Below are 25,153 nucleotides of genomic sequence, written 5' to 3' on the forward strand. Positions count from 1 at the left end.
GGGTATTCTGTGGATAATTAGGAACTATTATGAATATGATGAAAATGGTAAAATTTATTCTGTACCTGACACTTCCCTGCTATCATCTCATAGCTTATTTTAAAAGCTTAATTAAAAAAAGAAAAAAATCAAAGGAGAAACTTCTAACAGCCTTTGAACTGTATCTTTATTCCTTGAATATTGAAACTTCCTGGAACTTTAAGGACTAAAAGAAATAGGAAATTCAAGCACCATTCAAAAGCAGATCTTGTACCACACTGTAAATTGCTCAGAAGAACAGGGTGAGAGTAAAATCTCAAGAAAAAAAAAATCATCAAAGGCCTCATTTTCTACATCCTCTCATGTGTAAGTGCCTGCCTTGAAACAGGTTATATTAAAGCCTAAGCCAACAGCTACTGTTCTGGCTAAAAGGTATTGGAGTGCCAAGGCACATCTTCATGATCCAACACTGCCTCCTATGTTCTGTTAGGAGAACACAGGTTTTACTCCCCATCTCAGAAAAACTTCATCATTTCTTTACAATTTGGAATTCAATATTGAGAAACCCTCTTATAAACACCTAAATACATAAAAAATAGATCTCATGCTGACTGAATGTCATAAGTCAAAGGTCAATCCCTGGAAAAGAAGTTCTCTGCATTAGTTTGCTTTTCAACAAGGCTAAACTTACAAGACTTCTTATTTCACCTCTACAGCTGTGATTATTAAACAACTGGAAAAATAAGAACACTTTAGCATTTAAACCATCCTGTAGAACAGGGACAACCTCTGAAAAATTTTTAAGGTTCATTAATGAGTACGATATCAACCTTATCTTATAATTGAAGGGGCATTATCAGATCATTAGAAATATTGCTAATTTCTACCAGTCTCAAGGTGGGCGATCACTCATGTTTTAACAAAACATAGTCCACCCATTCTAACAATAAGGAAGAAAACTGTGCTCTAAACCAAAACACTCATCAAGGCTTTAAAGGGATTTTTGCTGAAAAGAGGAGTTTTAATCCCTCAACAGAAAACCCAGTTAGAAAGGGATTTTTTATTAATCACACATCCACAACACTAAGTTTCTGAAAGCCCACATTAAAACCTGAAAAGTTAAGGATCACACCACCCACACGATTTTTTGTGAACACAGCTAAGTAAAACACAATGCTGACTTTAAAGCAGAAACAACGTCAACTACATTAATGAGTGCATTACTCTGAAGTCTTTGTTAATATATACAAAATGAACAAGCAGGAAAGTTAACTCATTAGTCTGAACTTTTCAACCAAAGTGTCAACATCATGAGAGAATCCAAACATTTAAAACAGTCAAAGCTTATCTGGTCATCCTCAGTACATCTGCATAAAGACCATATTTTTTAATGGTTTGTATTGAAGTATTGCATGGCTGAAGTTCTCTCAGAACTTGAGATGGTTGAGAATCACAGCAAGGGCAGTTCCCTGACCTGAACAATGCATAGATTGATAGCAGGGAAGCAAATAGGAAATGGGAGAGGAATGAGGAAGCAAGGAAAGCACTTTGCCTTAAGTCTCACATCACTGGCTTAAAATTTCTGGATTAAAAAACAGATCTACAAATTGCCAGCAGAAAACATTTACTGTATCATGACCCATGAAGCAGATTTTAAAGTTCATACAATTGAACAGAAAACAAAACAACAACAAAAAGGGTATACAGCATTTCAGCTGTTACTTATGCAAGGCAAGAAACTTTCAGACCATGCTGAGTATTAATGGAAGAAGTAGAAACAAAATGCATTTATCCTCCCTCCAAGTCGCCCTTCCAAGGGATTTGGATGTATTATGTATGCAATTTTCATTTGTTCAGCACTTCAGGTTCTTATGCCAGCTATATTTTTAATTTCTGCTTGCTAAGGACTAGGAAACTGGCAGCCAATCAATAGCATAATTAAGGAAGACCACTGTTCTGACTTAGCAATAATCATTCCACTGTTTGGGGACATTTTGTACCAATAACTTAGTAATTTAGAAATACCATGCACAGACTGGACAATAAGAGATGCTTTGATCAAGTACAAAATATTCATAAAATATAAGATACATAGAGATCAAGGTGATTTCCCACAATCATGTCACAACCTTTACTTACTGACCACCCACTAGCTGAGCTGTGCTGTCTGGTGGGGTGTGTGGTCTTACCAGCCTGGACAAGGATCTCTAAACGGACTGAGCCCCTGCAATTTGAGGTGTTGCCTTTCTGCTGGAGGTTATTCTCCCACAGCAGGATCAGTAGAAGGGACTGTGCCTGTTCCAGGCTGCTCATGCACTTCTGCTCTTAGTCTGGTGTGAACTTCAGGCGAAATCACTGATGGTTCAAGGTAACACCCATGCTGTGAACTCTCACACCACAGGAACTAGAATGTATTCACTGCCTCCACCACCAAGTCCATGCTGGCTGCAGAGGGCAAGGTGAACAGCTCAGGCACTTACACCCGATTGGAGACAAAACCTGACAGAAAATGCACTGATTTCAGTGCCAGTGAAGGTGGTCGGATCAGTTCATTCTGCCACACAAATGAACACACACAGAGTTGCCACATCTTCAAGTGGGACTTGCTAAACACTTGGTTGCCTCCCCAACTCCCTAGGAAGTGGTTAACCAAACAGGAATTCTGCAAGGAGCTCAGGGTACTTTTTGCTGTACCTCTTTATACATGAGGATAGCAGAATACAAAACCTGTATTATTTAGCATTCACGAAGGGTTGATACAAAGCGTGCAGTTCCTTGCAGATGCACGAAACTCAGTCCTGAAAGCCATGACAACAAAGGAGACATTAAATTTTAGTACTCAACCTGCTGAGAAAGCCATCCCCCAAGACAGTCCACTTCTCCTTAGAGGACCACCATGAAAAGCAGCTCCTTGGTGAGGCATCAAAGTCTTCTGAGAATCACTATTTACTCACCTCTGAAATGTAAACTATAGATTTCTCATCTGCCCATCTCTTTCATTCTCTACGATCCCAGAATCATAAATTCTCAATCTCATAACTGGTTCCCAAGCCCAACATACTTTTCAAACTGTCTTCTCACTCCAGCATCTTCTCCCCTCCTCCTCATTCTCTTCTCCTGCACCTCACAATGTTGCAGGTTAGACATGACATAAAACCCAACACCAGAATTGGCCTGGCAACCTCACTAGCACTCCATAAATGCAGAGGTAAGGATGAGATGCTGCTACTTATCTCTTCTTGGTTTTATATTTATCAACAAACTGGGGGAAGAGAGTTGCAGGAATAAAAAAGAAGGCAGTTGCATGGCACTAATGCAACTGGTTTCACACTCTAAACAAGGAAATTTCTGTCGAGTCATAAACCACTTGACATGGGACTCTTACTCTTGGTAACCCTCCATAAGGCACCTAGAGCAAGGATTCTGCACTTGACTGAGTCAGCAATACAAATAAGTGTTGACTAACTACTGAAAAACAAGCTTTCAGATACCAAGCCATGGATTTCCCCTTTTCTTTGAAATTCTGCTTGTCTGAAAAAAAAATAGTAATCATAGTGACAGGAGTATTAAACTCCAGTAATTTCATTTTCTCTCAGAAAAATGCTGTATTTTAGAAATGAGTGGCATAAATCGATCAGATGCAGGTACTACAGGAGGAAACTGCTCCTATACAATTAAGTGCTCTTTTCATGTAAGCAGATAAAAATACACTCTAAGCACATCATATTTGTAATTTTATCTGTAACTATTATCCTTAGTCACAGTTCCTGGAATGCATTTGTTCCAAGAGGTACGAGAACTTGGGTTCAGAAGGAGCTCTAGAAATATGTTAGCAGCAGTCTCAGGCCTCTTCCATGCAGCCACACAAACCTCAACAGCTTTAAAATTTGAAAGGGACATGGTAATCACTTGCTGTGGAAAGCAACTCAATAAAATAGGTTTTAGCCCACAATGTCATTTTGCATGTGCTACTTTATCATCTCCCTGGTTTGCCTTTGTTTTTCTGGCTTGGTATAAATAATTTTGTCACTAGAAATGTACTCACGGCTGAGTGAGGTCACGAGTAATGAAGTCTGAACTCTTGAAGAGGAGGAAGATGTCACTGAGAGCTTTGCATTTCAGAGAGCTGTTCATTGCTATCCAGTAGGCATCCTAAACAAAGAAGGAGATCATCCAGAAATGCACCTTTACAAGCAGGAAGGAATGCAGCTGAAGATGTATCTGAATATTACACAACATTTGAAATACACACAGAAAATTGTTTTTTTTATTTTGAGGAAAACTTCATTAGCTGTTACAAGAGACACAATAGTTACTGTTTTTCCTACAAATACCATGTTGAAAGAAGAGCAAATCTATTTTAAAAACTAAGTTTTTGCCTTACTGCTTCCAGGAACTTTCCTGGAATGTCTGATTGAACAGTGTCTCTTGAGAATATGATACAACAATATTTGGGGGAACTCATCCCTATGGTATAATGAGTACCTAAAAATAACTGGAGGGAAGCTTATTGCCTTTTTAAAAAATGTGGGATTTTTCATCTTCACCCAGGCAGTTTTCAACCAGTATCCTGAATAAGAAGAGGCTGACCATCACACTGTTATCTGTGATCAGGGTACAGGGTTTCATGTAAGAAAGTCAGTGTGGCCTTGCATTAGCCTCACCAAATATGCACCACCACCACCTGGTCTTAATCCACCAGAAGAGTTTGCTGGATCACACTCCACTGATATCTTGTCTATCACTTCTTCCTTTATCAGAACCACTGGTCTCTTCTTCTTTTCAATGCATTGAGATAAAACAAACAAACAAAAAAACCCCCATGATAACATCTGTTAGAAGTTTTGGGAGTCAGTATTCTTACCCTTGGAGCACTCCAGTTAAGTTTAGGAAAAACACTTCCACCCAAGGAACTTATTGCTTCCTCAACTTTAGATGTGAACTCGGGGAATTCTGGTGCCTGAACGAAGAAAAACAACAAAAATATTCATTTCAACACATTTAATAGTGAAGTGTAGCCATCTTCTAAATACCATTAGAAATATGTACTGCAGAAGAAATAAACATGTCCAAAATCAGTATGAACCCCACAAAAAATAATGTCCTTGTGGAAATAAATTATTTAATAAACAAATCTGACATTCTTTCAATCAGAGAAAGCTGAAAATGTTTCCAGTTCTGACTCTCATCACTAACAAGTATCAGGAACTTCAGGAGAAAACCTGAAACTTTGTAACACAGATCATGAAATCTGTAACAGCAAACAAATGTCAAAAAAACCAAACCTTAATTACTTACCAGTTTTTTTATACTTAATGGTAGATTATTGTATACAAATAAGGCCCAATAATATTTAGACTTAAAAATTTATTTGAGAATTAAGCATCTCTATCAACTCACGGACAATTTGAATAACAGCTCCTCATTTAAGCTTTAGTTTTATAAAACCTTGTTTTATATAAAGTAATACCTTAACTAATCAGCTCTTAAAATAGGCCTTAAAATAGCTCCTTAACAATATATCGACTAAAAACAGAGGACACACTGCAAAGGTTGGACTAGAAAACCTTGCCTTGTAAAGAACATTGAAAACATAAGATGGGGGAGACAATTCCTCAGGATGCTCTAAACTCCACTCAGAATGTGGTGCTATAGAAAAAAACCAGGTTGCTGACCCTCAAAATAATATAAAAGGATTTTGAGCATATATCAGAGATTTTTCATGTGATAAGATTTATAGCAAGAATACTGTCTCAGTACTTTTAAACTGAATTCAAAGATAACTTCTAGGCTAAAGCTAATTGATGTCTCTAAAACAACAAAGCCCTCACAGTCACACAAGTGATCAAAAAACCTCATGCATTTTGGCATCTCCTTACTGCAGCCTTCCCAAATGCAAACACTTAAAAAACCCTCTCACATTTTAGTGCAATGACCTGGACTGAACTTCAAATATTCTGAACCTTTCCTTAGTACATTACCTAGTCTCCCTGGGAAACTACACTCTGAAAACTGAAAAAAAAGTGCTTCTCTTATTTTTCATCTTTAGAGCTTCAGTCAATTCTAGAAAATGTTCCTGCAAGAAGTAAAACTCTTCATCCACTGCATTCTGATCCAATCTCCTCTTGTTTTGGCAGCAATCAGGAGTCCTACTGTATAGGTAGTATCACACACTGAACCTCCCTAGGGAAAAGTTACCAACGTGTCATTTGATTAACACAAGGGAATAAATACACCCATGAGAGGAAAGTTCTATGACTGCACAAACAATCCAGATCCTAACATTTCCTAAATTTTGAATGCCTGACACCAGTATTAATGCAAGTTACTTTAAACACAGAATTTTCTATAATCCTGTATTCTAATTTTTCTTCGGAATATAGAAGGGGCAAGGGAGACAAGTTCTACCTGACGACTCAAGTGGGTCATCAAATCAGAAAAATCACATCTTTTTATATTGCACCTAATCCAAGGTGATCAATCCCACCCCATGAACATTAGGGAGCTAAAGGGTTGAAGTCACAGTATCAATGGTAGAGAAGTGCCATGAGTATATTAACTCTGGCAGTGACAGGGCAACAGCAAGTTTCAAAAAAGATGCAAAAAAAGATCAAGGAAGCCTGGTTTGCACCCATCATGATCCTGATTCTGTGCCAGGCACCATGCAAGGAGACCATAAAGACAGGAGAAATAAAAAAAATGATAGGAATAAATGTACTTAGGAGGAAATAATGGCACATTCAGAGAAGAGCTGTGAAAATTGAGCTGCAGGGGCTTCGTTTCTTCTGCATCCAGCCTGATTAAATAATTGGGAGATACTCAAAGTGGTGAAAATGAAAGCCAGCTATATTTAGAGCTTCACTTCAGTTCATTTCCTATAGTCTAACAAGTGTGTGATTGTTGGGGACGAAGAAAAACGTTTTATTTTTAGTTAAATTAAGCCAGCAAAACTTTTTTGAAGTTACAGACATGTACACAGCCATCCATCCAAAATGGCCTGAAATGTCAAACACAGCAAGAGATATGTCTGACCAGCAACAAGTTTTGTATCACAAGGCTGCAAAAAGGAAAACTGCTGAGAAACCCATGTTAAATTTTTATAGGACCTTACCTTAAGTATTGTAGTGTTCTCATCATCTGACCACTGTTAAAAACAAGAACAAATCAAAGGTTACTGGATTCCTGAGGCATCTTTTATAATTTATGAGATGATCAGGATTCATGCAGCTCCTACAACACACAGATCAAATCACTACCCCAGAGAGCATAACATCACCATCTTCCAATTATTTTGGCTGTAAATTAAGGCAGGAAAAATACTGTACATTCAGCAGAAGTGTCACTCTAAAAGTATGGAAGAAAGACAGCTAAATACTTTAACTGTGATTTATACCACAAACTTGGGACACTTCAAAACTCAGTCTTCCCTGTCTGAAGCTTGTCTCCAGCACTTCCACCCTTAGACCCATGATCCATTAGTTTCACTTCTATTTCTTTTTCATCATTCTTCTGTCATCTCGTACTTACATCTTTCACTGTTTTTCTTCTACAACGTTCTTCTGACCTATTATGGCCTCAGAAACTTTCACTGGTTCCTGAAGTAACTCCTCCAAATGTACTCTAAATTTCTCAGGGCATGACACAGCATTAAGTTCAATTCCAACATCCTTCAAAATTCCCTACTCATTATTATAAATGCAATTATCAAGAAATAAAAAAAGTCTTCTGTGAAAGAGCACAGAAACATTTTAAACCTTCCCTGATGTCACAGCATAAATAATGATGTTTCCATGTTTTTCAAGGCAACTACCACATGATTATTATTTCTGTGAAGAACTCTCCTCACCTACAATTATGCAGAAAAGGTTATACATTCGTATTTTTGTCAAGAGACTTGACATTAAGTTGCATTTTACACTGACCTGTATTTCTTCTGTGTCATCACTCCCCTCCTGAGCATGACTTGGTGGATCTTCTCTGAAACAAAAAATTAACAGGAAAAAAAAATTAAGCACTGGAGTTTGACTTGACCATCTCCATTATATTTCCACAGCATTTCCAGCTGTTGATCTCCAACTGTTTTCATAAGAAGAGTAAACCTTAAAACCCCTGGCAGAGAAAAATCAGAGCAAGTATAGAAAATTAAAGCCCAAACACCCTGCATTAAGCTTGGGCCCTCCCACAAACACTTTGCTTCTTTCAAATTAGCAGATCATTTTTTCTTCTAAAAACACCCTAATCAAAGCTTTTCAACACCCTGTTTATTAATGATTCTTTCCCAGGTTTACTGTACTCTGACAGAAGCACAAATTAAACAAACTTTTTTTTTAACAAGTTTAGTTTAAATTATGCTTTGCCTTCATACTCCTTTTCCAATTAAAAATTCGTAAAACCTGAGTTTCAGATGTTGACCTGTGCATTTCTGATTCTGAGAAGAAAATGTCCTCATACTCTGCACACAGAAAAGAAAGTCCTATGGAGAGTGGATAAACAGTCATTAGTTTCTTCCCGAAAAGTTCCTTTTCCCACAGAGGTGAGATCTGTTCTAAACACTAAAATATATCTGAGAAAGCACCTGATTGCAAATATTCCCTTGAAGCTTTGGGTGACTTTTGAAGTTCTTTAGCCAATATAACTGTGATCCTAAAGAATCTTAAAGGAGCTCTTGAAGACTTATTCCCATCAAACCAGAGTAGGATCAAATGTGTATCCCTGCCAAAAGTCAATTCTAACAAGCTCAGTCTCTGCAGTCCCTCCGTGCATTTCCGTAAGGATTAAACTATCAGTCCAGTTTTTGAGGTCTAGAGGTCAAATACTGGTTTACTGAACATCAGGAGTGATCTTGGCCTTGACTGCAAGAAGATCACATTCACTTCTAGCTAAGCAAGTTGAACTCAGATTAAAAATGGCTTCCAAAAGGGATTTTAAACTGGAAGCATCTTAAATTTATAATTTAAGTCAATCATACATTATTCTATTAAAGACAGCAGAAATTGTTTGTACAGCACAACTGTAAAGTCAAACCCTCAATTTCAGCTTTTCTGAAGGCTTATTAAAATAATCAGCTGCTGCTAAGTTGCACAATTCTACATGAGCAGGTGACAATACAACTTCTTATCCAAAATGGTTTAAAAAACAATTCTAATTTCCTTGATATTCTTTAATAAAAAAGAATTTAAAAATTAAAAAACACCTTTCCTCTTTACAAGGCATTTAAACAGCTTCAGTTTTAAATAAATTGACAGCTGATAAATCAGACACAGCTCTGATTTCACTCACAGCCTGACTGGTTGGCCTGTGAGAGATGAACTACCAGTTAGGGAATTCTGGAGTGTGGACTGATTTCTGTGTTTGATCATTAACAAGATGCATGCAACAAACATTTCACAAGGAAGCCAAAAGCAGAAAACAAAGAGCAAGGCCTAGTTTCATAACATCTTTTTCTTTCATCTCTCCACCTCATTCTTCTCAATCCAAAATCTTGGCATGGGTATACACACAACACATTCAGCCACATCACACACATGGATTGTATGGGTGCAAATGGTTACATAAAATCTTAGGATTATTGAGTTTGTATACAGCTTATTTTATTGAGAATTAAACTCAGGTAATGTCACTTCACCCCTGGATAGGGCAGCTGGCACAGGGATGGCGTGGGACAGGTCAAGCCTCCAAACTGACCTGACCAGATCCAAGCAACCAAAGACAAACCAGCAGCTGAGCACCCCAGAGCCTGGGACACTCTGCAAGGAAAGGTGGGAAAAAATGAAAGGACTGTCTCCACTTGGTGGAGAATGAAGTTTATTACATGGATTTTAGGATCTGCTTCAGGCACCAGCAAATCAAGTTTCACTATCAACAGTCACCCCATTCCCATGCTCATACAGTATGAGGTTTACTGCAGCCAGACTGGACAAATTTAAAAACCTCATTATGCAAAATACAATATGTGTATGGAAAACAGTGCTGTGAACATGAAATGGTAAAATGTAAAACGTAAAACATTTTTCTTTACCTTCCAGAAACCACGAGTGTTCCATCATCCAGCAAATATTCTTTCACATTCTCTGGCAGGGGAAGTATAACACTGGAAGAAAACAGGAAAATTTCTTTAATACCTTATTATTAATAGTACTTGTTATAATAAAAAATTAGTTGAACAGAAGAATTTGGTTTTTTAACAGCGGGTTTTTTTTCAATAACACTATGTTTTATCCTCTAACACTATGAAAAAACAATTCCCTTTCTCCCCTCTTATCCCTTACCCAAAGGGCAATGCCAATTTTCCCTCCAGGGAAGTACAGGACAAAGAGACAAAAGTTAGAGATGAAATATATAAAAATGCCCCACTCCTTCAAAGCTTTAAGAAATTTAAAGTAAGTGTGTGGCCTGTGAAGAGACAATATGTTGCTCAAACTAAAGGTTTCCCTTCTGAGATCGAACCCAAAATTAGCCCATACCATCCTAATGCTCCAAAAATGCCGGACTATCATTAAACTGACCAAAAACAAGCCGTGCTAAACCTTAAAAAACATAAAAGACCAAATACTTTGATTACTAAAAGCCTGATGTCAGCACTTTTTGATCCAACAGGGCAGCTACCTCAAGCTTGACTTTCCTGAGTTACTGGTAGTTCTTGTAACCATCCTGTGACCTGCAGCAGCACCTCAGAAACTGTGGAATTCCCTACAGCTTCCAGAAATACACAGAAACACAAAGTCAGCCACTTGGTTTGGATCTATTCAGCCACAACTTCTTCCAGTAGGAACAGCAGTGTGGATAGTCGGATGTGGATATTAGGAACAGTATAGTCATCAGCTGGTGCTCAACATGGAATCCCACCAGGAGAGCAGGGAGTACAGGGTTTCTGGTGTGCCCCAAGGCTGCCCAAAACAACCCCTCAGGGTGTAAGGACGAGATCCCAGCTCTGGGGACTCCAGTTGATGGCTTGATCAAGCCTTCCCCACCTCCATCCCATATCTGCCCTGAATGGGTCCCCTCTGTTTCACCCAAACCTGTCCCAACAGAAGCCCATTTCCAACCCAGCCCAGCTCCACAGAATCACAGGTCAGGCTGGAACAGACCACAGTGGGTCGTCTGGTCCAAACTCCCTGCTCAAGCGGGATCATCTTAAGAGCACGTGGCACAGGATTGTGTCCAGACAGTTCTGGAATATCTCCAGTGAGGGAGACTCCACACCCTCTCTGGGAAATCTGTTGTACTGCACAAGTCACAGTGCTGTTACTGCATGGGAAAAAAGTTCTTCCTCATATTCAGTTGGAGCTTTCTAGGCATCAGTTTCTGCCCGTTCCCTCTTGTCCTATTGCTGGGCAACACTGAGGAGAGCCTGGTCCATCCTCTGACACCCTCCTTTAGATGTTTATACACATTAATGAGGTCCCCTCTCAGTCCTCACAGTACCTGAAGGGAACTTACAGATGGGGCAAGACTATTTACAAGAGCATGTAGTGACTGGACAAGGGGGAATGGGTTCAAATTGAATCAGAGTAGGTTTAGGTTAGATTAGATTAGGTTTAGATTTAGTTCAGGTTAGATATCGGGAGATAGGAGGGTGGTGGGGCACTGGTACAGGTTGTGCAGGGAAGCTGTGGATGCCCCATCCCTGCAAGTGTCCAAGCCCAGGCTGGACGGAGCTTGAAGCAACCTGGTCCAGTGGAAGGTGTCCCTGCCCAGGGCAAGGGGGTTGGAACGAGATGATCTTTAAGGTCCTTTCCAACCCAGACCATTCAGTGCTTCTCGGGGCTGAACAGGCCCAGCTCCCTCAGCCTTTCCTCGTAAGAGACAATTCCCTTCATCATCATCCCTCCAGCCCCTTCATCACCCTCACTCCCCTCCGCTGGACCCGCCCCAGGAGATCAGCGTCCCTCTCGCACTGAGGAGCCCAGAACTGGGCACGGCACTCCAGGAGACCCTCACCAGGGCTGAACGGAGGGACAGGACCACCTCCCTCTACCAACACTCCCCTACCCGCTCCCACCCAGCCCCACACACCGCCCACCCTCACCCCACACCACTCCCCTACACCCCGCCTCCCCCAGCCCCGCACCGCCCTCACCTGCGGATGGTGACGGCCTTGAAGAGCGGGTACCACACGGAGAACTGGCAGTGCACCACCTGCTCCTTCTTCATTCTCCTCCTCCTCCGCCTCCTCCTGCCCCTCAGCGCGGCCGCTCCCGGAAGCTCCGGCTCGGCCCGGAACCTCCCGCGCAGCTCCGGGCGCCGCCCGGCGCCATCGCGGGCGCACCGGCCCCGCCCCCGCCGCCTCAGCGCTGCCGGTGGAGCCGCCGCTCCCCCCGCGGCGCCGCTCTGCGCTGCCCTGCCCCGAGCCGCTGGATAGCTGAGTAACGTGTCGCTGTTTTAGGTCCTGCTGTCGTCTCTGTGCCTGTCTGTCCCCCTGCATGGAGTTGTTTCGTGGAGTCATGGAGTGCAAACGGGTTGGAAGGGAACTTAAAAGATCTCTCGTTCCATGGGCAGGGACACCTCCCGCTAGACCAGGTTGCTCAAGGCTTTATCCAGCCTGGCATTGAACGTTGCCGGGGTTGGGGCATCCACAGCCTCCATGGGCAACCCGTGCCAGTGTCTCACCACCCTCACAGTAGAGAATTTCTTCCTAATATCGAACCTAAATTTCCCCTGTTTGAGTTTGTACCCATTACTCCTTGTCCTGTCACTACAGTTCCTGATGGAGAGTCCCTCTCCAGCTTCCCTGTAGCCCCTTCAGGTACTGGAAGGTGCCCTGGGGTCTCCACACAACCTTCTCCCCTCCAGGCTGAACAGCCCCAGTTCCTCAGCCTGTCTCCATAGGGCAGGTGTTCCAGTCCCCTTATCAACTGTGTGGCCTCCTCTGGACTTGCTCCAGCTCTTCCATGTCCTTCTTATGTTGGGGATGCCAGAGCTGGACGCAGCACTGCATGTGGGGTCTGACCAGAGCAGAGCAGAGGAGCAGAATCCCCTCCCTTGCCCTGCTGCTCCTTTTGTCACAGCCCAGGACACTTTGGCTCTCTGGGCTGGCAGCTTGCACTGCCAGCTCATGTCGAGTTTGTCATCAACCTTCCTTTAGTTTTGTCCCAAGTCAAGTAATAACTGAGTAATATGTTCTTTTTTAAGCCACGTGGTTCTGCTGTCGTCTCTGTGCCTGTGTGTCCCTGCATGGCGTTGTTTCCATCCGGTGTTTCCTCACACGCTCTCCCATCTGCTGTTTGGGGACATTTCCCCCAGCCCTCACAGCTGTCTGGGAGTTCGATAAGAACGTGGAGATACTGCTAACCCTCCTCTGCTCATGAAAGATAGTCCTTGTTGTTGCTGTTTGTCCTGCAGTTATTTTTCCATGTTTTACTTGGCACTGAGTGGGTCATGCGTGCTGCTAAATACCATGACAAAAATGAAACATTTCCCCCCTCATTTTCTCCCTCTCCCTTTCTCCCATCAACTTCTGCTAATTAATTGATTTTGTTTCTAGAATTCCTTTTTGTTTCAGTCACAAGTTTAAAGTGACTTGGTAGCTTTTAATGATTTTTGTCACCAGCACACATATCTCAAAGTGCTGTTGGGTAAATCGTGCATAAAACACTGCCAGTGTCCCTTTTGCAGGTTATAAGAAAACCTGTATTTTGTTTTATCTTGAGCTTGCTTTAGGACACCATTGCTGAGCTTCCATTAAATCTGGTTGCTGTCAGCTAGGATGTGTGTTTGGATCAGAGAATGTCTTCTGAAAAGTGATTTAGAAAAGCGAATCCATATACGTAAGGGTTAATATTAAAGTACAGTTCTGATACTTTGGCTTCTCTCTTGAGCTGATTCGCGGGCCTCAGTTGGCTTAAGATTTTTACTCCTGAAAAGGATAATTTTTAAACTGAAGAATGACTGGATGTTGACTTCAAAGGAAGCCACTCAGTAAAGGAATAAGCAATGGGAATAAAGTTACATGTTTTATAAATGGCATGCCTTGTGCATGACTGAGTTTGACCCCAGCATGAAATAAATGGAAGAAGTAGCATGATTTGCCAGCAAAAGCCCATAACACTGTCCACAAAAATTGCTAGAGAAAGCAGAATTGGGCCAAACATTTGTTTTTCCCCATAATTTATAGTTTGAGTGCTATTGATTCGTGTTAAGGCAGCTGATAAATGTGAGCACTGTGACATATTCTTAAGATTGCATTGATAACTATTAAAAATGTGTATTCTTAGAGCTCATGTAATCCTAAATGAGCCAGCCAGGTTCCCAGGCTTCTGTGTGAGCTGCCTTGTGTTTTTAATTCAAATGATGCAGTGGGAATTTTGTAATAGAAGAAGAACTTTCCTGTCAGAGGGCTGCAAGACAAGGTCTGTTCTGAAGCCAAACAGGGCTTTAGAAACCTAACGTTGTATTGTTAAATTCAATTTTCAGTTGCAGCTAATTTTGTTCATGAACAAGAGGTGTTGCCCCCCTTGACAGCATGACCAACGTGAGAAACCAGAACTGCAGCCCTTGTTTAACCAAATGGCATTTCAGCTTCATAACAGCCACGACTCCCACTGCTTACAGCCAAAACTCTCACTTCTTACAGCCAACTGAATTTGGAAAAAAATACTTTTTGGTGGAACTTTTAAAAATGTCCCTATACATAGAGTTACTGCACCCACTTGTGGAGGAGGCCCGAACTACAGAAGCTGAGACAGAGCAGTTTCCTCTCTGAGGTGTTCACCCATTTTAGATTTTAGTGATAATTCAAACGACTGAAACTGTATATTTTTTGTTATTTTAAGTAGCAAGTCACCCTTGAATCTGTCAGCAGAGAGCAAGCTGTGTTGAAAAGCCATGAGATGAGGTTCTAGTATGTTTTTGTAGCTGACGTAGGTGAGTATTAATCCTGTTGTACAAACCATTACTACAGGTGCTTGTGGGATTTGGGGAATGACTCTGGTAGTCCACGTTTGAGAGGGATACACTGATACTTGTAAGGTTCTGCAGAAGGATTAGTGTGATCCATGGAACAGGATTTCCTGTGAGGGAGAAACTAAAAGAGGAAGATGTACTTAGTCCCATCCAAAACAAAAACCTCAACAAGGATATGGTTCTCTACCTACTCCTCTGGTGTATTTATATTGACAATGCAAAAGGCTGTAATTCTGTCCAAATGTGGGAGGCAAATTTGTTGTAGCTGGGTTAGTGAGGTTTTTATGTTTTTAAGGCTTTATACTTCAGGCATCACACAGAGCCTCCTTTGTTTCCTCTGGGTGACCAGGAACCTCTTGGAACTGCTGTCCTGGGCTGTGCTGCTTTTGCATAAGTTTGGTGGAAAGCTTGATCTTGTATTTGAGAGTCACAGCAAGAGACCATGGCCATTGTCCAGATAAAACTCTTAAATCCTAAGTGAAGAGAGTTCCAGACATTGCTGGCTCAAGAATAAATGGGTAACAACTGACTGACCTAACATGGGATAGAAATTGGAAGACAAGCAAGTGAGGTTCTTGAACAGTTTTTCATACAAAGAGGAGTAAGGTAGGTAATAAACCTGCATAGTTTTGAGGTGGAGCTTCATTGCTTTAAGAAAAGACTATAGAACGTATTTTTGAAGGAACAGTTGCGTTTAACAGGTCAGGGTTTCTTTTCAAGACTTATGTTACCTAAAACCAACCAGAATGTTTGGCTTTGATGACCTACTTCATCCAAAAACTATCCTGAGGAAGAGCCTGCCCTGTGTGCAGACTGAGGAAGTGGATTTATGTAGGTTAGTTTTACTCCTGCTGATAAACAGAAATGTTTAGTACTACCTATTCCTTTTAACTACTTCTTTGAATTAAATCCCAGTCCAATATGTAAGAAAGCTGATTGTTGCTCTTACATGTTTCACAAATGTGCAGTAGATGTTATCATAAAAGAATAAAGATGGAGTGAAAAATGAAAGTGCTAAAATTTAGTGTGACAGAGAAGGTCTTCACACACTTCTGGTGCTCTTCATTGCTAGAGACCACACAGAGCCTTATTAAACCATAGTTGGAGCATGGAAAGATTCCTGTAGACTTCACGGAAAGTTAATGGTATGGAGGATAGACATCTTTAAGATTATCTTGTCTCTCCTGGTGTTTAAACTGGTTTGCTGCTTCTCACTGGCTTTTGTTTTATGATTCATGATGATTTTCAGGACTTCAGGATTCCATCTTAACAGAGATGAGCTTCCTTGGTGTATCTCTGTGCTGAAAGTGCTTTGGGCAGATATTCAGCTGCCTTTTGCAGGATGTTGGGCACATCATTCCCAGTGAGAGACTGACCTGCTTTGATCACACCAGCTCCACGTGCCTCCTGCACTTTCAACACACGTGTGGCTTTTTGACCTTGGTTTTTGGTGGAAGGTCGAGTCATTTCCATGTTTATTTGTGATGTGTGTAAGGTGGAGGTAGGTTCTAGTTCTTGATTCCTAATAGCAGACAGTTTTCACCACTGAAATCCTCTTGGTATAAGGGTTTTTTTCCACTTCCACAGTGGAGTGTCTGGTCCTGTTATCCACACACTGTTGGCAGAACATTTCACCCAGATGAGAATGAAACAATTTGACTGAAGTGGATGAATTTTGTCTGTGTGTGTGTCTGACATTTGAATAGTTAAGAAGGGTGTCTTTGGCCAGCATAGCTACTCAGCAGCTGATAGGACTATTCGAACTATGCAAGTCAGGGGTTTGATCCAAATTTACATTTCTCCATTGAGTTATTTGACTCTGAAACCATTAGGTGGAGCCGAAAATGTGAATTGAACTTGCCATCACATGTCCCTGGCTTCCTCCAGCAAGCTACATTTGTTAGGTTAGAATGCAGAAATGAACCTTTTAACTTTACACCGAAATCAAATATTGACTTAGTTTCATATATATCTGGACTTTGCACAGGGGGGAAAAGCCTGACATTCCCGGAAATGGCAGCTGAGGAATCCACAGAAGTTCCAAAAACAGCTAAACAATTTGTCGTTAAGGAAGAGGTACAGAATGCCTGGGTTTAACGTGTGTTGTTGTAAATAACAGTTATTTGAGACTGATCAGAGTGTTTGTGAGTGCAGAGTACAAAATGCTATAAATGCTGTATGTTTGTAAAAATGTTTTCAATAGACAAAACACTTCTTGATGGTCAGAGAGTTTAAAAGGGGTGACATTTCTCTTTGTGGAAATAATCACACAGATTATCAATGGGGAGAGAGAAATCTACAGTGTTACAGTATTTTAAGCTGCTGCTTTTTGTTTCAGATTTTGCATCTGATTCTTGTATTGTCTGTTCAGGAGGTTTGCAATGTTCAGAAATAATGCTGATACCTCTGAGAGACCTTACAAATCAGTGGGTCATGAAACTCAGCCTTGTTTTCTGTTCCTTTAAGAAGAACCACTAAGGGTTTCCTTAACATTTAGGATTGTACCACCTCTCATGTTTTCTGAAAGGGTTTGAATTTAGATAATTGCTGTTCTAAAGGCATGAGTGAGGAATTAATAAGATTAATATCAGGTCCTGAGGAAGGATTCTGGAAGTACTTCTGGGTGCTTATTAGGAGCACTTTCACCCTAATTTAAGCTCCCTCTATTTGTTTCAGTTCCCTTTTAAGCGAATTCTTAAAAGTTAATCTTTGGTGTTAAGGCAGGTTTGGCAGCAGCCTCACGCTGTTGTTACAACACAAATGTGGTTTCTTCTATTTTTCCTTCCGTGGAGTGAACACAGTCTTGTCATTTCTTTAGGTTTCAAGGTACAAAAGCTTTTCAGGAAAGAAGAGATTTGTTTAGATTATATTTATGTCTTTTCCCTTGGATATTTTTTTAATATGAATATATCTCAAGCATTAAGAGGTTTCATTTTTGAAACTTTTTGGGTTTTCTATTAAGACCTGTTTTCTTGCAGGCAGAATTTTCATTTTATTCTCCTTTTTGTTTTGTTTTTGTGTGGACTTTTCTTGGTGGTTTTGTTGATTTGCTTTGTTGTTGTTTGGTTGGTTTTTTTCATAATGCCTCTTTGTTATCCTCTTTTGAAATATTGTAATTTTTTGTGTCACCAGCAGTTTATAATTGGATCTTACATATTTTAAACTATTTAGGTTTTTCAGTTATTTTGTGGGCTTAATACAGGGAAGTATTTACCCTGCCTCTGCCACAAGCCTTTTTGTTAGAAGTGGTTCTGTAACTCAGCAGTAACTGTGTGGTCTGATGTTGGAATACCTTCTTCCATGAAAGTGGCAGCTGATTTTATTTCATTTCTCCTGTTTCTGGGAACACACAGTCAGGCTGTTGTAAGCAAAGCAGATGTTCTTTGCCCGTCAAAGTAATACACAAAGCAATATAAAACAAGTTACATTAAAAGAAGTAAACTGCTGGGCTAATACCTAGAGATTTTTCCCTTTTAAGTGAATTACATAAAAAATGAGGAAACATCATAGGGAAAACAAACTCATTCAGCTCAGAAAAGACATTTTGTCATGATGTTAATGCTAAGAACTCAGTCAGCAGCTCTCAGAAATCCTGAAAGGACAGGTATGTATCAGTCTCACAGCTGCAGAAAACAGCAGTTACACAAGGCCACAACCTGAGATCAGGGAAAGGAAAGTTTCAGGATAGTTTGGTTTTCAGTCTTTCATTCCCAGCTATTGGGCCGTGCTCTCTGCTGAGTGGACACTCAGGAGCACCAGTGTAGGTAAAGGCTCTGCAGCCCAGAGACCCTTTTGCAGCTGAAACATGACCCTTGCAAAATCCTTCTAAAAAGATGAGGACTTCCCAGTACATAAAATCCCACTGAATTCATTGAAACTTGATTATAAAAGTCATAATAAGAAAAGTTATTTTCTTCGGCCTATTTTCTATTCCTATTCAAGAACTTAGAGTAAATGTTTTTGGGTTTTTTTTCCTGTATTAGCAACAGGAATGTTGTTGCACATTCCTGCATGTATTGTCATGCAGGAAATTTTTTCCTCTAAAGAATCCAAAACCAGTTGTGTTGTTTCTCCCAAAAAGCCCCCAAATCTTTGGGATTAATCTTATAATGTATTTAACAAAGAATTCTTTCTTTTAGGTAATTGCAGAAAGAAAATGGTTGAAGCTTGAAGAAACAACTTACACCGATCCCTTTGGGAAAACCAGGTAATTGCCTCTGCAGTATTTCAGATTCCTGTAACGTTCTCAATTGTGCAGACTGGCCCCAGGCTAGACAACATGAGCATTCCAAACCCATCATTCCACACAAGATGAGAGCTGTTCACTGTGCAGTTCCTTTAGAATTCCTACTGTTCAGGGAAGGGAATCTCACCCCAGCAGATGTGCTGGCATGTGGGATCAAATTCGGCTCCTAAATCCTCTTGGGCACGTTGAACTTTGGATTATGTTGCATTTCCAGCTCCTTGTAAAGATGCTACACAGAAGCAGTTCTAGACTATGGCAATCAGTCCATCCTGTGGCTTTTGTGGTTCTTCATTAAGGGCTCCTTTTTCCCTGCTGATGGTGCTGGATCTTGCATATTACTGACAAATTAATGTCCTCTTGTATAGTATCATGTCTGTCCAATTCTCTTGTACACATTAGTGTTGCTGTATTTATCCAGATGTGACACCATGGCTTTAGTTCCCTGCCCTTAATTTGTTAGACTCTGGACTGGTATCTTTCTCTAGTGCCTCTCAGTTCATCAGCAAAATATCCTCTTAAAAGTAGCAAGATTGGAGCTTTTGTAGAAGGATTTATATTGCTGGTGGTTTTTTTTGTTTTTATTCATCCCATTGCTTATGTTGAGAGAGAAGCTTTTGTCTTCCTTGCCTGTGTGCTCCTTATGTGCTCCAGCAACTGAGTTCATAACTCACCCTATAAACCTTATGCAAAAGCAAGATAAAATTCACATGGTCTTATTACAAAATTGTACTTCAAAATCTGACATGTTCTATACATAAATTGCTTTATTTTGCTCATTTCCAAGATGACTTTTATAAGACTTGCATGTTCTGTGACAGTCATTTATGCCTTTCCCTTGTTTTTAGTGATTTAAACTATCATTAATTAACTATTTTCTCTCTCCCTCTTTAAGTAAGCAAAATAAAATGATGCTACAGACATTTTATAGTATATGACAGGGCCTACCCAAGACCAGCTGCTTTCTTAGGAGGCCTCACTATGTGATGATATATTTTGCTTTTAAATGAAAGTAGCAAGGGTAGAAGACAAGTTACATATTCATTTGTTCTCTTCTCTGTGTTAAACAGAACTTGGGAAAGTGTAAAGCGGACTGGCAACAAGAAGGGAGTCACAGCTGATGGTAAGACATGGGTGGCTTTTTTTTGGTGGCATTTTTTTCCTGTGGAAGTTCGGATAAACTCACAGTGCAGACTCAGAGCTGAGCTGTTTCTGAGTGAATGAGGATGTGGAACAGGTAGATCAGCTATACCCCAGAGCTAATGAAATGCCAGCTTCAGTGCTGAACAATCAGATCCCAAGATCACTTTAGGGTGATGGAGCAATTGCAAAGACATGATGGATGCCCTGATACAGAGTAGCTCACAGCCTGGTGGATTGTTAGAGGGGCTAAGGACACAGTTGTCTTTGGGCACAAGAGGAAGATGATTTAGCCATGAGAGCTGCATAGTAGAAGGTTCCATACAGAGGCTTCCAGAGAGTCTCTGCAGGCAGGAGAGCCTTTCCCTAGATATTGGTGGGCTGAGGGTGGGTCTTGCATCCTTCATGTGCCTCTCATTTGCTGGGATGCTTTGAAGATGCCATTTGGGGCTTTTATTTCACCTTGATATAAATGATATAAGGAGCCCAAATTCCTCATTCAGGATTCTGGAGCAGGCATCTAAATGTTTAATGCTCACAGTAGCAGTGCTTGGGTTCCTCTCTGGATGTAGCACTAAATACTCACTTTCTGCTCTCTGTCCTCTGTGGCTGTTGCAGGGGTAGCAGTGATTGCAGTGCTACAGAGAACTCTGCACTATGACTGCATTGTCCTGGTGAAACAGTTCAGGCCCCCAATCAATGGCTATTGCTTGGAATTCCCTGCAGGTAAGTGACTGAAAAAATTAGGATGAGTCACATATAGTTCAGTGTGTTTAGATGTGCTTAGGAGTGTCAGCTGGAAACTGTGCTGAGCTCAGTGTGCTATTCCAAAATAGGAATATTTGATAATGAAGAAAACAAAATGAGCTTGTTTCAGCAAATTGGAGAAAATTCTCTCCACTTCTCCTTTCTGTAGGAGTCAAAGCATTCAGCTTCTTTGCCTCATGAGAATATTAGTGCTGTTTCCTGGGAAGGTAGCATGATTCTGTAGATGATCACTTAAGGACGCGAGGAGCAGCACGATGAATCCAGAAGCTGGAATCCTTCCTAATGCCTCAGTTTATCCCTCTGTAAATACAGGGTAGTGAGGATGTTTCACCTCTTCCATAACACTTGATTAGATCTTGGGATGGGTATTGCAGTTAAGTGGTAGGCTTTTAATTATTCCTGTATATTATTTATCTCACAGGCCTCATTGAGGAAAACGAGTCAGCAGAAAGTGCTGCACTGCGAGAGCTGGAGGAAGAAACTGGGTACAAGGGGGAAGTCATTGAATGTACTCCAGGTCTTTGCTGTTTTTTTATTTTCCCACCAAAGCTACTTCTGTCTTTAAAGGCTACTCTAAATGTCTAAAATGCTTTAAACCATAGGTAAAATCTATGCAGCAAAGCCTACATACATTAGCAGAGCAGCATCTCATGGCTGTATCAGTGAAACTTTGGTCCTTTTGTGAGTCAGTTGCTGAGCTTCTGCTAAACATACAGGTCTGAAGCAGAAGTTGGATGTCTGTAGGGAGAAAACTGCTATTAATCAGGATCCTACACAAACCCCAATTATTCAAGCTGTGATTTGGCATTTTAGTATAAATGTCTAAATTACTGGACTTTTGTGAACAGCATCTGAGAACTTAGGTAGAAAAAAATAGCTGCATGATGCAGTGTGAGTGGAGGTCACACTCCTGTCAGCTGTGGGGAGGTGACAGGGCTCGGGATTTCCAACTGGAAAGAAGGAGAGAATAATTGGACTAAATTCAGAGATCCTTTGGAATGTGATTATTGCCAATCCCATGCTTCCTACATAAAATGAAGGTAAAACAAGGATCAGAAATCAAACTTGACAAGGTAGAAAGGTAACTTAGATACGATTTCAAGGCAATGTCATTGCAGTTGAGACCCGATTCTCAGTTATTGGTTACAACTGCACGCTGGGGACAGAGAGGTGGAAGCAGGTGATGGCAAAATTAGACTCCAGTAGACTGAGGAAGTCTATAAGGGGTAGTTTATAGTGAAATCTTCAGTCTATGGAATGGAAAGTAAACTTAGCTGCTGAGAATTACAGAAACATTTAATTTTACTTTTTTTTTTTTTTGTAATTTAATGTTACATTTAAGAACATGTGAAAGCAAAGTTTTCACTGCTCTTCCAGCATGAATGTATGACAAATATATGTTCTGTGGTATCAGATGATAGGTTTCTGTGAAAGCTTTTGTTACAATGTCAAGTTGCCTGACTCCTGCTTTGGAAAATGAACCCTCTCCATGTGCTTGTTTGGCAGCTCTGTGCTTGGACCCAGGTATGTCAAACAGCACCACACACATCGTGAGTGTCATCATTAATGGAGATCAGGCTGAGAATACGAGACCTAAGCAAAAACTTGGTGAGTTTTGTTATCTTCTCAAAATTTTCAAATGAGTGGTACAAAAGCATGGGTTTAAAAGAACTGACCCCATCACTGCATCTCTTCTGTCCCAGCTGATTTGGATGCTGCAGGTCCTTAATATCACATCCAGCAGTCTAGATTAGCAGACTGTGTCTCTATGTTGAATTCACTGGGGAGGCCCAGATGTGAAGTGTCAACTGCTGGCACACCCAGAAGGAGACATTTTGGTGCCAAACTTCAGTGAGGGCCACGAGCACTTGAGAACCTACATACTCCCCTCAGTTGTAGCTTCACTCTGGAAGTAATTACAGCATCAGTCAGCTATCAAAATGCTTTTTAATTGTAAACTCTAGTGCGTTTCAAATCCCTGACCTTACTACTTTTTTTTCACTTGCAGATGATGGAGGTACGTAACGTGACTGCGCTCCCATTGGCAAGCATGATCTTCAGATCCCAAGTTTTACTTAGAAAATGTCAGTTAAAACTGGTTTTTATTTGTGCTTGGTTAATCTCCTGACCCTAATCAAACGTGCCTGAGATTGACTTTGGCCTAGACATGAAAATTCCTGTGGGGCGTTATCACATCAGTCATCTTTCCAAGTATTGCACCTACAGCACCAGCATCTCGGGAAAGACAAATCACTGAACCCATAAGAGCTGTTGGTCAAACCCCAAACACAAGTAATTCAGAGAGACAGGGGAGGTGTAAGCCAGCACAAATTCATCATGAACAAACCCTTTGGTTTTGTGCTGATTTGATCTTGAAATGCATCTCCAATCCATTCCTGTATCAGTAGAAGCCAATCAAAAGCCCACTTCAGCAGTGTATTTTCCATTCTCAGAAGGGAAAAGGTCTCCTTTTAGCTGTCAGCTACACTTTTTTTGCAGCTGTTTCCCAGCTTCTTTCTGCCAGATGTGTTTTTTAATGACCCCAGTCACTGCCTTCCCCCATTTAATCACCTTTTTCTGACATATGAAGGCTCACAGCTTTTGGATGGTGATGACTCAGTTTCTTTCCCCTTCTAAGTTGCAAGGAACACTGAGGGGAATTTCTCTCCTGTTCACTGATTTAAGGGTGCATAAATTTTTTTCTTCTCTCCTAGAATTTGTGGAAGTTATTTCACTTCCAAAGAACGACCTACTGCAAAGAATTGATGGTAAGAGCTTTTTAACACATTAAATGCACAAAAGTAAGCTTCAGGCACCCCTTAGCTTCTCTTCTCAAAGCTCCTCATGGCATTTCTCATCCTAGAATACTGTATCTTAAGCAAAAAGCCGTGAGAGACCTGACCAGCTATGAGAGTTGGCATTGAGAATTCCTGTCTGGAATGCTACACATCTTCATTTTAGTAAAGGACTTACCTTTCTGTAGAGGAGATGTTTTGACAGCATCTCATGGTTTGTTTTGTTTTGTTTTCAGAACTAGTAGCAGAGGAACACCTTGCAGTAGATGCCAGGGTTTACACTTATGCCCTGGCTCTGAAACGTGCAGCAGAAACACCTCTCCAAGTTCCCTTCATGAAGTTTTAAAGCTGGACAATGAGAACCTTAGTAGAAAACTGCCCAAGTCAGATGGCTTAGAAGCACAACTCTTCTTGTAATCAAGGTCCTTTGCTTTACTTGTAGAGCAAAAAAAAGTATTTGTAGGAATGATTCTGATATTTTTATTTGGAATTATGTAACTGACAAAAAGCATTTCCTCTAACTGCTCTATCAAGCCTTGACGGACTCTCCATAATAAAAATACTGTTTAATTTTCAGAATAGCTCGTTTCTCACTACATTTTTTTCTGCACTTGTGGATAAGTATGAGAAAGACACCAAGGTAACTGTGGTTGGTGTTGTACCACGTGTTCCAAAGGAGACAAGTGGCAGGGAGAGCTACACTCTCTTCCCCCCCACACACACACACACAGCAGCACTCAAAACAACTCAAACAGCCTGGAGAAGGGGAGACTGAGGGGAGAACTCTTAGTGGTTTGCAGCTTCCTCATGAGGGAAGCAGAGGGGCAGGTGCTGATCTCTGCTCTGTGGTGACCAGGGACAGGACCCCAGGGAATGGCCTGCAGTTGTGTCAGGGGAGGGGTAGGTTGGATATTAGAAAAAGGTTCTTCCCCCAGAGGGTGGTTGGACACTGGAACAGGCTCCCCAGGGAAGTGGTCACAGCGCCAAGCCTGACAGAGTTCAGGAAGTGTTTGGATGATACTGTGGGGTACATGGTGTGACTCAGGGATGTCCTGTGCAGGACTAAGGGTTGGACTCGATGATCCTTGTGGGTCCCTTCCAACTCAGGATATTGTACAATTCTGGGATTCTATGAACTAGAGGTAAGTGTCTGTGACAGGAGCAGCGACAGCAGCACAGGGACGCTGTCCATGCTCTGGCTGCAGCATTTGAAATGGCAATTTCAGGAACCTCTCATTATGACTTAGTCCTCAAGATGCTGTTTCCTTCTCTCAGCCCAAATCAAACTATCCAGAAAGAAAAAACTGGTTTGTTGCTCTAAGAAAAC

At 41.0% G+C, this 25,153-nt stretch overlaps 2 protein-coding genes across 2 annotated transcripts in view; one reads left to right on the forward strand and one right to left on the reverse strand.

The window, feature by feature from the left end:
- CDC123 (cell division cycle 123) overlaps positions 1 to 12,210 on the reverse strand; it is a 31,505-nt gene extending 19,295 nt beyond the window's left edge. The window contains exons 1-6 of the mRNA XM_027679542.1: positions 12,059 to 12,210; positions 9,998 to 10,069; positions 7,902 to 7,956; positions 7,091 to 7,123; positions 4,844 to 4,939; positions 4,025 to 4,131 (exon numbers count right to left, since the gene is read on the reverse strand). Coding sequence (XP_027535343.1) covers positions 4,025 to 4,131; positions 4,844 to 4,939; positions 7,091 to 7,123; positions 7,902 to 7,956; positions 9,998 to 10,069; positions 12,059 to 12,132 — 437 coding nt within the window. The 5' untranslated portion in view covers positions 12,133 to 12,210. The remainder of the gene's footprint in view (positions 1 to 4,024; positions 4,132 to 4,843; positions 4,940 to 7,090; positions 7,124 to 7,901; positions 7,957 to 9,997; positions 10,070 to 12,058) is intronic.
- A 4,590-nt stretch (positions 12,211 to 16,800) lies between these two features.
- NUDT5 (nudix hydrolase 5) lies at positions 16,801 to 24,407 on the forward strand. Its single transcript, XM_027679543.1, has 9 exons — positions 16,801 to 16,956; positions 19,020 to 19,087; positions 20,194 to 20,246; positions 20,882 to 20,989; positions 21,453 to 21,548; positions 22,538 to 22,639; positions 23,040 to 23,048; positions 23,746 to 23,799; positions 24,063 to 24,407. Exons 1-9 carry the CDS (start codon positions 16,894 to 16,896, stop codon positions 24,170 to 24,172), a joined length of 663 nt encoding a protein of 220 aa, XP_027535344.1. The 5' UTR covers positions 16,801 to 16,893; the 3' UTR covers positions 24,173 to 24,407.
- The last annotated feature ends 746 nt before the right edge of the window (positions 24,408 to 25,153 follow it).

This window comes from Neopelma chrysocephalum, unplaced genomic scaffold, assembly GCF_003984885.1.
Source record: "Neopelma chrysocephalum unplaced genomic scaffold, ASM398488v2 Primary Assembly neopelma1_45, whole genome shotgun sequence".
Taxonomy (NCBI): Eukaryota; Metazoa; Chordata; class Aves; order Passeriformes; family Pipridae; genus Neopelma; species Neopelma chrysocephalum.

What these genes read in the sequence shown, in the direction of transcription:
- NUDT5 (XM_027679543.1), top strand. Translation starts at nt 16,894, where the DNA reads ATGGCAGCTGAGGAATCCACAGAAGTTCCAAAAACAGCTAAACAATTT. An exon ending in AATTTGTCGTTAAGGAAGAG is followed by an intron (nt 16,957 to 19,019) that starts GTACAGAATGCC and finishes TCTTTCTTTTAG; the next exon opens with GTAATTGCAGAAAGAAAATG. An exon ending in AGTCATTGAATGTACTCCAG is followed by an intron (nt 21,549 to 22,537) that starts GTCTTTGCTGTT and finishes CTTGTTTGGCAG; the next exon opens with CTCTGTGCTTGGACCCAGGT.